The sequence below is a fragment of the Oncorhynchus mykiss genome, chromosome 7 (genome assembly GCF_013265735.2).
Source record: "Oncorhynchus mykiss isolate Arlee chromosome 7, USDA_OmykA_1.1, whole genome shotgun sequence".
Lineage (NCBI taxonomy): Eukaryota > Metazoa > Chordata > Actinopteri > Salmoniformes > Salmonidae > Oncorhynchus > Oncorhynchus mykiss.
The window spans coordinates 79408333-79420227 of record NC_048571.1 but is presented as its reverse complement, the minus strand read 5'-3'; the positions used below and the strand labels follow the sequence as shown (position 1 = coordinate 79420227).

At 41.9% G+C, this 11895-nt stretch overlaps 1 protein-coding gene across 3 annotated transcripts in view; it reads right to left on the bottom strand.

The window, feature by feature from the left end:
• LOC110529039 (phospholipid transfer protein) overlaps positions 1 to 11895 on the bottom strand; it is a 32534-nt gene that overhangs the window by 1404 nt on the left and 19235 nt on the right. For all 3 annotated transcript variants that reach the window (XM_036984162.1, XM_036984163.1, XM_036984161.1), the window contains exons 6-15: positions 11550 to 11613; positions 11209 to 11272; positions 10971 to 11062; positions 10490 to 10666; positions 10039 to 10098; positions 9256 to 9420; positions 8884 to 8951; positions 8632 to 8674; positions 250 to 313; positions 33 to 109 (exon numbers count right to left, since the gene is read on the bottom strand). In XM_036984162.1, the coding sequence (XP_036840057.1) occupies positions 33 to 109; positions 250 to 313; positions 8632 to 8674; positions 8884 to 8951; positions 9256 to 9420; positions 10039 to 10098; positions 10490 to 10666; positions 10971 to 11062; positions 11209 to 11272; positions 11550 to 11613 (874 nt within the window). The remainder of the gene's footprint in view (positions 1 to 32; positions 110 to 249; positions 314 to 8631; positions 8675 to 8883; positions 8952 to 9255; positions 9421 to 10038; positions 10099 to 10489; positions 10667 to 10970; positions 11063 to 11208; positions 11273 to 11549; positions 11614 to 11895) is intronic.

Below are 11895 nucleotides of genomic sequence, written 5' to 3'. Positions count from 1 at the left end.
TGTTCTTGCATAACAGAAGCCTTGAAACTTACGTTATGATACTCCACCACTTCCTCTATGAAGTCCAAACCATCTGCAAGAGGGATCGAGACACCTCTCTTGGTCCAGTCTGAAATTGAATTACGGATAAAAGTTTAAATGTTTAAAGTCAACAGTAACAAAGAATTTCATGGGGTTCTGTTACCTGAATGTTTTATGTATATTGATGTACTGTGGGGTTACACTGATCTGCTATAAAAGGATACTTACTGTTGATGATGGGTACTATTGAGATCTGCAGCATGGTCTTCAGAGGGCCTTGTAGGGGAATAAGCTAAAGAGACAGACCAAAGGGATTTGATGTACACTGAGTATACCAAACATTAAGAACACCTTCCTAATATTGAGTTGCACCCCCCTCCACCCTTTGCCCTCAGAACAGTCTCAATTCGTCGGGACATGGACTCTACAAGGTGTCGAAGGCGTTCCACACGGATACTGACCCATGTTGACGCAATTGCTTTCCACAGTTGTGTCCATTTGGCTGGATGTCCTTTGGGTGGTGGACCATTCTTACTCAACAGTTTCCTGTGTGTATCATGAAAAACCCAGCAGCGTTGCAGTTCTTGACACAAACCGGTGCGCTATGCACCAACTACCACATCTCGTTCAAAGGGACTGAAATATTTTATCTTACCCATTCGCTCTCTGAATGGCACACATACACAATCCATGTCTCAATTGTATCAAGGCTTGAAAATCCTTACTTTAACCTGTCTCCTCCCATTTACAGTGCCTTGCGAAAGTATTCGGCCCCCTTGAACTTTGCAACCTTTTGCCACATTTCAGGCTTTAAACATAAAGATATAAAACTGTATTTTTTTGTGAAGAATCAACAACAAGTGGGACACAATCATGAAGTGGAACGACATTTATTGGATATTTCAAACTTTTTTAACAAATCAAAAACTGAAAAATTGGGCGTGCAAAATTATTCAGCCCCTTTACTTTCAGTGCAGCAAACTCTCTCCAGAAGTTCAGTGAGGATCTCTGAATGATCCAATGTTGACCTAAATGACTAATGATGATAAATACAATCCACCTGTGTGTAATCAAGTCTCCGTATAAATGCACCTGCACTGTGATAGAAAGCGCAGAGAGCATCATGAAGAACAAGGAACACACCAGGCAGGTCCGAGATACTGAAGTTTAAAGCCGGATTTGGATACAAAAAGATTTCCCAAGCTTTAAACATTCCAAGGAGCACTGTGCAAGCGATAATATTGAGTATCAGACCAAACTGGAAATCTACCCAGACCTGGCCGTCCCTCTAAACTTTCAGCTCATACAAGGAGAAGACTGATCAGAGATGCAGCCAAGAGGCCCATGATCACTCTGGATGAACTGCAGAGATCTACAGCTGAGGTGGGAGACTCTGTCCATAGGACAACAATCAGTCGTATATTGCACAAATCTGGCCTTTATGGAAGAGTGGCAAGAAGAAAGCCATTTCTTAAAGATATCCATAAAAAGTGTTGTTTAAAGTTTGCCACAAGCCACCTGGGAGACACACCAAACATGTGGAAGAAGGTGCTCTGGTCAGATGAAACCAAAATTGAACTTTTTGGCAACAATGCAAAACGTTGTTTGGCGTAAAAGCAACACAGCTGAACACACCATCCCCACTGTCAAACATGGTGGTGGCAGCATCATGGTTTGGGCCTGCTTTTCTTCAGCAGGGACAGGGAAGATGGTTAAAATTGATGGGAAGATGGATGGAGCCAAATACAGGACCATTCTGGCAGAAAACCTGATGGAGTCTGCAAAAGACCTGAGACTGGGACGGAGATTTGTCTTCCAACAAGACAATGATCCAAAACATAAAGCAAAATCTACAATGGAATGGTTCAAAAATAAACATATCCAGGTGTTAGAATGGCCAAGTCAAAGTCCAGACCTGAATCCAATTGAGAATCTGTGGAAAGAACTGAAAACTGCTGTTCACAAATGCTCTCCATCCAACCTCACTGAGCTCGAGCTGTTTTGCAAGGAGGAATGGGAAAAAATGTCAGTCTCTCGATGTGCAAAACTGATAGAGACATACCCCAAGCGACTTACAGCTGTAATCGCAGCAAAAGGTGGCGCTACAAAGTATTAACTTAAGGGGGCTGAATAATTTTGCACGCCCAATTTTTCAGTTTTTGATTTGTTAAAAAAGTTTGAAATATCCAATAAATGTCGTTCCACTTCATGATTGTGTCCCACTTGTTGTTGATTCTTCACAAAAAAATACAGTTTTATATCTTTATGTTTGAAGCCTGAAATGTGGCAAAAGGTCGCAAAGTTCAAGGGGGCCGAATACTTTCGCAAGGCACTGTATATACACTGATTTAAAGTGGATTTAACAAGTGACAATAAGGGATCATAGTTTTCACCTGGTCAGTCTAGGAGTCATGGAAAGAGCAGGTGTTCGTAATGTTTTGTATACTCAGTGTAATATTTGAAAATGACTCGATAGTGGATATTCATTATATTGAGAGAGAGAGGAAGATCCACCTGTATTATGTACCTGTAAGCTTTGTAACAGGGTAGGGGATACTGGACATGGTTGTCTCAGGTTGCTTGTCAAATGTGTACATAATTGTAACAATTTAGATTAAAATCCATCTGGCCAATTCATGTCTGCATCACAAAACATTGAGGTAAGAGGAATTATTTGTTTTTCAAAGGTGAAATTAAAAAGATTTAAAAGGTATTTCATCAAATGATAACTTCCTTGTACAGCTACAGTAGGTTACTATGTTGAACTCCATGCAGGTCCATCACACCACGATGCTGTACCTTCAAACTACTTCTACCAGACCCTACCTCAGTGCAAGAAGGTGGATGAAAACATTCAAAATGTTGACAATTTTGTGGAATGTAAAGGAATACGTTCTAAAATATGTCAATGTGGATGAAGCCCGAGGAGAATGCCAGTTATTTTACATTCAGCCTTGAATTGTATGAGTTTTATATACCAGTTGTGATCATCACTAAATCAAGAAGGGATCACCCATGAAATTAGGACTCTGCCCCTGAAAAAGTCCTGTAAGGGATGAGAAGGACTTGGCAAACTCCCTTTGAGGGAGAGGCTGTTGTGGTCAATGAGTTCAGCTCAGTGGAACAACCTTATTCTACCAGCCAGGGCTTCTATTCTGCTGGTTCTATTTCTGATGCATTGACCAGTGAGAGAAACAAGGAGGATAACATAACTGTTGAGGTCAGTAAAGTTCCTGTTCAATGCACAGCCATCCCATGGAATTCCGGTGGGAGGAGAAAATAATGCAACAGACCACTGCTATGTGGTGTGCTTTTGAAGAGAACATGTTTCCTCAGACCAATACTAAATCATGGTCCAATTATATCACCTTGCTATCAAGCTGAAGAGATAGCAGACCTTGGCTTGCCGGAAGGCCCTTTTTTCAGTTGATTATGACTGCTGCCCAGATGTCCAAAGGGGGATTTCTGAGTTGAATTATTCCTACAAAGAGTTGAATTCCTCATTGTTCCCTGAAAATGTGTTCTCTCCACCTTAAGGTTAGGCATATGCCATTGAACAGGGGTGTCAAACATACGGTCTGCAGGCCGGATGCGGCCCACAAGGGGTTCCAATCTGGCCGGCGGGTGGTTTGAGCAACAATAATATTTTGTGTGGCAGGGGGAAGATAACTTTAAATATACTTCAATATACTTTAAAATGACTGAAACCAAATTTAAACTGTGTAGAAATGATGATGTACTGACATTCATACAGTTTTTTGATTGTGTCCAGCTCACCAATAATCACCTAAATGAAAGCTTGACAGTCAAGGAGCATCGAAAATGTCACAAACGATAAATAGAGGACAATGTTTTTTTTTTAAATGTGGACACCGAGTAAATATAACCAATATCCCGTGTGGCCCTCCGGACCTCGAAGAAAGACCGGATGCAGCCCCTTGGACAAAAAGGAGTTTGACACCCCTGCCATAGGAGAGCTCCAAAGGCATCCCCAAGTAAATCCAAATGACATGAAAATGCCTGTCAAAATATATACATTTTGATTCTAGACCGTAACAAAATGAAATTAGCATTATCAAGCCATGTTCTCTGAATTCATTTCTTAATAAATCCCCTGAAAAAGAAATAAATATATAATTTACCTAAGTATTCACAGCCCTGAGTCAATACTTTCTAGAAGCACCTTTTGTTAGTGATTATAGCTGTGAGGTAAGTATCTAAGAGCTTTCCACACCTGGATTGTGCAACATTTGCACATTATTCCTTTCAAGATTCTTCAAGCTCTGTCAAATTGGTTGTTGATCATTGCTAGACAACCATTTTCAGGTCTTGTCATAGATTTTCAAGTAGATTTAAGTCAAAACTGTAACTCGGCCACTCAGGAACATTCACTGTCTTCTTGGTAAGCAACTCCAGTGTAGATTTGGCCTTGTGTTTTAGGTTATTGTCCTGCTGAATGCTGAATTAATATCCCAGTGTCTGGTGGAAAGCAGACTGAACCAGGTTTTCCTCTAGGATTTTGTCTGTGGTTAGCTCCATTCAGTTTATTTTTTATCCTGAAAAACTTCCTCGTTACCACTAGGCAGGTAAGTGGTTAAGAGCGTTGGGCCAGTAACATAAAGGTTGCTGGTTTGAATCCCAGAGCCGACATGGTGAACAATCTGCTGTTGTGCCTTGGAGCAAGGCACTTACCCCTAATTGCTCCTGTATGTCGTTCTGGACAAGAGCGTCTGCTAAATGACGTAAATGTAATGTTAACAATTACAAGCATACCCATAACATGATGCAGCCACCACTATGTTTGAAAATATGGAGAGTGGTACTCAGTAATGTGTTGTGTTGGATTTGCCCCAAACATAACACTTTGTATTCAGGACAAAAAGTTCATTGCTGGGCCTCCCGAGTGGCGTGTGGCCAGTAGAGATTCTGGGTTCGAGTCCAGGGCTGCGACAGGGAGACCCATGGGGCTGCGTACAATTGGCCCAGTGTCGTCCGGGTTAGGGGAGGGTTTGGCCGGCAGGGATGTCCTTGTCCCATTGCGCACTAGCGACTCCTGTGGTGGGCCGGGCGCAGTGCACGCTGACACGGTCACCAGGTGGACAGTATTTCCCCTGACACATTGGTGCGGCTGACTCCCGGGTTAAGCGGACATTGTGTCAAGAAGCAGTTGCGGCATGGTTGAGTTGTGTTTCGGGGGACGCATGGCTCTCGACCCTTCGTCTCTCCCGAGTTCGTGTGGGAGTTGCAGCGATGAGACAAGACTGTAACTACCAATTGGATACCACGAAATTGGGGTAAAAAAGAAAAGTTAATTACTTTGCCGAAGTTTTTGTAGTATTACCTTTGGACACTGTGTTAACTAACCTCCAGATGCGCTTCAATGCCATACAACTCTCCTTCTGTGGCCTCCAACTGTTCTTAAATGTAAATAAAACTAAATGCATGCTCTTCAACCGATCGCTGCCTGCACCTGCCCGCCCGTCCAGCATCACTACTCCGGACGGTTCTGACTTAGAATATGTGGACAACTACAAATACCTGGGTGTCTAGTTAGACTGTAAACTCTCCTTCCAGACTCGCATTAAGCATCTCCAATCCAAAATGAAATCTAGAATCGGCTTCCTATTTCGCAACAAGCATCCTTCACTCATGCTTCCAAACATACCCTCGTAAAACTGACATACCCTCGTAAAACTGACACCGATCCTTGACTTCAGCAATGTCATTTACAAATTAGCCTCCAACACTCTACTCAGAAAATTGGATGCAGTCTATCACAGTGCCCTCCGTTTTGTCACCAAAGCTCCATATACTACCCACCACTGCGACCTGTATGCTCTCGTTGTCTAGCCCTCGCTTCATATTCGTCGCCAAACCCACTGACTCCAGGTCATCTACAAGTCTGTGCTAGGTAAAGCCCCGCCATATCTCAGCTCACTGGTCACCATAGCAGCACCCACCTGTAGCACGCACTACAGCAGGTATATTTCACTGGTCACCCCCAAAGCCTTTTCCTTCTTTGGCCGCCTTTCCTTCCAGTTCTCTGCTGCCAATGACTGGAACAAATTGCAAAAATCATTGTAGCTGGAGACTCATATCTCCCTCACTAACTTTAAGCATCAGCTGTCAGAGCAACTCACAGATCATTGCATCTGTAAATATCCCATCCAACTACCTCATCCCCATATTGGTATTTATATTTTTGCGCCTTTGCACCCCAGTATCTCTACTTGCACATTCATCTTCTGCACATCTATCACTCCAGTGTTTAACTGCTAAATTGTCATTATTTTGCCACTATGGCCTATTTATTGCCTTACCTCCCTTATCCTACCTCATTTGCACACACTGTATATATACTTTTCTATTGTGTTATTGACTACGTTTGTTTATTCCATGTGTAACTCTGTGTTGTTGTTTGTGTCGCACTGCTTTGCTTTATCTTGGCCAGGTCGCACTTGTAAATGAGAACTTGTTCTCAACTGGCCTACCTGGTTAAATAAAGGTGAAATAAAACGTTTTTTTAAAATTAAAAAATTAAACTCTGTAACTGTTTTAAAGTCACCATTGGCCTCATAGTGAAATCCCTGAGTGGTTTCCTTCCTCTCCGGCAACTGATTTAGGAAGGATGCCTGTATCTTCGTAGTGACTGGGTGTATTGATACACAATCCAAAGTGTAATTAATAACTTCACCATGCTCAAAGGGATATTCGATGTCTGCATTTTAATTTTGACCAATCTACCAATAGGTGCCCTTCTTTGCGAGGCATTGGAAAACCTCCCTAGTATTTGTGGTGGAATCTGTGTTTGAAATTCACTACTCGACTGAGGGACCATACAAATACAGATGTGTGGGGTACAGAGATTAGGTAGTCATTCATAAAACATGTTAAAAACTATTACTGAACACAGAGTGAGTCAATGCAACTTATTATGTGATTTGTTAAGCAAATGTTTACACCTGAACTTATAAAGGCTTGCCATAATGAAGGGGTTGAATACTTATTGACAGAAGACATTTCAGCTTTTAATTTTTAATTAATTTGTAAAAATATAGAAAAACATAATTCCACTTTGACATCATGTGTAGGCTAGTGCCAATAAATCTAAATTGTATCCGTTTTAAATTCAGGCTGTAAAATCCAGAAAATCACATTGTAGGATTTTGAATTAATTTATTTGCAAATTATGGTGGGAAATAAGTATTTGGTCAATAACAAAAGTTTATCTCAATACTTTGTTATGTACCCTTTGTTGGCAATGACAGAGGTCGAACGTTTTCAAAGTCTTCACAAGGTTTTCACACACTGTTGCTGGTATTTTGGCCTATTCCACCATGCAGATCTCCTCTAGAGCAGTGATGTTTTGGGGCTGTTGCTGGGCAACACGGACTTTCAACTCCCTCCAAAGATTTTCTATGGGGTTGAGATCTGGAGACTGGCTAGGCCACTCCAGGACCTTGAAATGCTTCTTACGAAGCCACTCCTTCGTTGCCCGGGCGGTGTGTTTGGGATCATTGTCATGCTGAAAGACCCAGCCACGTTTCATCTTCAATGCCCTTGCTGATGGAAGGAGATTTTCACTCAAAATCTCACGATACATGGCCCCATTCTTTCCACCCCCATGCTTCACAGTAGGTATGGTGTTCTTTGGATGAAACTCAGCATTCTTTGTCCTCCAAACACGGCGAGTTGAGTTTTTACCAAAAAGTTATATTTTGGTTTCATCTGACCATATGACATTCTCCCAATCTTCTTCTGGATCATCCAAATGCTCTCTAGCAAACTTCAGACGGGCCTGGACATGTACTGACTTAAGCAGGGGGACACGTCTGGCACTGCAGGATTTGAGTCCCTGGCGGTGTAGTGTGTTACTGATGGTAGGCTTTGTTACTTTGGTCCCAGCTCTCTGCAGGTCATTCACTAGGTCCCCCTGTGTGGTTCTGGGATTTTTGCTTGTGATCATCTTGTGATCATTTTGACCCCACGGGGTGAGATCTTGCGTGGAGTCCCAGATCGAGGGAGATTATCAATGGTCTTGTATGTCTTCCATTTCCTAATAATTGCTCCCACAGTTGATTTCTTCAAACCAAGCTGCTTACCTATTGCAGATTCAGTCTTCCCAGCCTGGTGCAGGTCTACAATTTTGTTTCTGGTGTCCTTTGACAGCTCTTTGGTCTTGGCCATAGTGAAGTTTGGAGTGTGACTGTTTGAGGTTGTGGACAGGTGTCTTTTCTACTGATAACAAGTTCAAACAGGTGCCATTAATGCAGGTAACGAGTGGAGGACAGAGGAGCCTCTTAAAGAAGAAGTTACAGGTCTGTGAGAGCCAGAAATCTTGCTTGTTTGTAGGTGACCAAATACTTATTTTCCACCATAATTTGCAAATAAATTCATAAAAAATCATACATTGTGATTTTCTGGATTTTTTTTCTCATTTTGTCTGTCATAGTTGAAGTGTACCTATGATGAAAATTACAGGCCTCTCTCATCTTTTTTAAATGGGAGAACTTGCACAATTGGTGGCTGACTAAATACTTTTTTGCCCCACTGTATATGGTCAGAATTGTAAGAGAGAGAGAGACAGGAGGACAGCGCACAGAATCTTACCGCCAGTGATTCCAAAGCAGACTGGTTGGAGAAGATTTTAAACCTGTCGATAAAAACAGAATACTTTCTGAATTTGCCTGTGATGCTACAGTGATATGCCGTGTGTGTGCGTGTGTGTGTGTGTGTGTGTGTGTGTGTTTTTGTGTGTGTGTGTGTGTGTGTGTGTGTGTGTGTGTGTGTGTGTGTGTGTGTGTGTGTGTGTGTGTGTGTGTGTGTGCGTGCGTGCGTGCGTGCGTGCGTATGCATGCCTACCTCCTCAAGTCTGCAAGGACAGCCAGTCTCTTGCCCTTCATGGACACCTTGGCATTGAATTTGGCCTCCTGCAAGGAACAGAAAGAGAAGCTTTATCAGCGCGCTGGTCTTCACCCTTCCTCCCTGCTTTTCTTGAGGAAATCACAGTTCTGACAGGGTAACACTGATGAGAGCCATGAGCTATCCACTCACTTCCATATCAGTGATTACCTCAACGAACAGAGGAAGGACTCATTTTAAACCATATGTATCCTTCCGTTCTCCAGATCCTTAGTCTAAATGTCAACCATTCTAAATGGACTTCCTCTGGATCCTTTTTTTTTTAAAAATCAGTAACTGACAAATTAACAACATGAGAAGACAAAACCTCACCATGGTCATGCTGCTGAGCTGCACGGGCGCCGCGCCGGGCGGCAGCACCATCACCGTGGCGATGGCGGTGACGGCCACAGTAGCCCCGGAAGTCTTGATGGTAGTCTTGGGGGCAGAGTTCAACTCCAGTCGCAGGGAGATAGGGTACTCCACCAGGGCTGGGTTCTGAGATAAACACACACACGCACAAACAAACGACCACAAGCATGCACACACGCGTGTGTAACAGAGTTAAGAATGTGCTGTAAACTCACTCCACAGCTAACTTGAAATTTCGCCGAGCTATCCAATTTGTACCTTTTGTATAGATCAACCGGTTGGTACGCTGTCAAGCAGGACGCACTGGCGTACCACACACCCCCACAAACCTCCGCAGAGAGCATATGAACATGTCACAAGCCATGACAAAAAAATTTAGAATAGCAGGAAATTGTCCAAAATAATTCTACATTATCTCAGCCACATTGCAAAATGTGTAGAATAGCATGAGATTAGCTGTAAAACTGCAAATTGTTCCCTTTGCCCCATGGGAAAATGAGTATAATTGTAGGAAGTTAGCTGTTTCCCAGCGAAAAACTATAATAATTGTTTTAATTATTATTATTATTATTATTGTTATCCCAATGGAGGAGGATATACTGTGAAAAGCACACTGACTTTGGTTTCACGTGCAAACACAAACACAGGAGTGAGTGAGTGAGTGAGTGGAATCCAAAAGTAGAATTTAATGTCTTGACCCTATTTGTGGAGGCAACAGGTCACATTCGTGACATACATACTCACCATCATCATAATGGTGCCAAAATAGGTTGTCCTGAGGAGCATCTCCAGATCCTTTGGCATCTGAGAACATAGTATTCAACAGCCATATAATTGCATGTATTTGAAATTACTATATTCATGTCATATTACTACCAGAACAATACTGGTAAAATACATGTAAATACTCAAAATTCCATTTTTTACTATATAGATTTGCTTAATGATTAGGTTTGCGGCAGATCACCTTATTATGTGAAAAGGTGCAGTACCAATCATGACTCAACTGCTTATTAAAATCTGTGTCGACATGTCTGACTGGACCTCTGATGCATACACCAGTTGTCAGGCCAATACAGAATCATTTACACCTTGGAGCTAAGAATAACTGAAGTAATGTCATATGTAGGCTAAAGTGCAGGGGAGAGAATAGGGTTGCAACACATAACAGTGGACCATCCGGTCTCATACTTACGCGCTCGTTAGCGATATTCATTTGGAATATGCCGGCTTTATAATAGGAGTACAACCCACTGTCAAAGAAGTACTCAGACAGACCCAGGTACACCATTCGATCGTACTCTCTCACGATTGGGTTGACGGCATAGTTGACCAAGGTGTTGTTCTCGTTCCCGAGCTCAAAGAACATGCCCTGTGTGGCCCAGAAAGAGAGATGCAAAAATAGGTTTCCACTTTATTTGAGGGGGTACCTACATAAAGGTTTCATAACACATTACTGAGCAGTTAAATTATGTCAATAACTGCATGTGACATTACTGTGACATCACAAAAAATATCAACTTGTATGCATTGCTTATGAATGCATAATGTGTGAATTTGAGTGTGTTACCCTTCCAATAAAGTGTTTAATATCCAAAACATACCTACATAATATAGACATGATATGGCCACAATGCATGAGACTAATGCATAGGTAGCTAGACTATCTCACTCACCCTGAAATCCATGTCAAGACTCCTTGAAGTCACCACTGGGTCACTAAGGAGAGAGTAGTCGATCCCCACGTACTTATCCACTTCAGTTCGCACTGGATAGGTTCAAATAAAAACACAATTATCTTTCGGCGTGCAAAAGTTATTTTCATCACTTATGGTCAGAGAAGTAACTTATGGTCAGAGATGTTTATAACCAATCTCTCAAGGTATTTGCCAATGAACCACTGCACTATATTACCTGGAATTGTCTCCAACAAAGAGTTGATTAGAACCAAACCAGCGTGGTTCATGGCAGGGCAGATCTATGAAAACAGCAGACGTGTTAAAGTAACAGACCAGTGGTCCACATTTCAAAGAAACATTACCTATAATTCCTTACAAGATGAGGTAAATACATTTTCTTTCAAAAAATTATAATTCAGTGTGTTAAAAAGCAGCTTTTATGTCTACCCCTATTTGCCATATTCACTCTGAACCAAACAGCTGATTTGCCAGCTCAGCCAATGAGTATTTAGTCGTAGGTGTTGCCATGTTGTAATAACCAGCGTTCTAGAATTAAATCAACTGATCTGTCAGCACCTGTTGGTTAAGAAGGAAGCGCATTCCTGTGGTCAAGAACGTCGCCAAGAAGTCATACACCCTCCTGCAAAGGAGTAAAGCAGAGTTTAATTACACCCAGAGACGTATATCTAAGTACATGAATCTGATTACACCCACTCATGTCAAAAAATTCACTAGCTGAAAAACACTGCTACTAGCCTACATCACTGCAATTAGTCTCTCTTGATTCATGACAGACTAATAGCTCCACACTGCCCGCAATATTTGGTTCTCTGCCTTTTAGATCATAATGAATACAATTAGTATAGACAAGGATAACCTGATCCTAGATCAGTACTCCTACTCTAAGATGCTTGATACATAT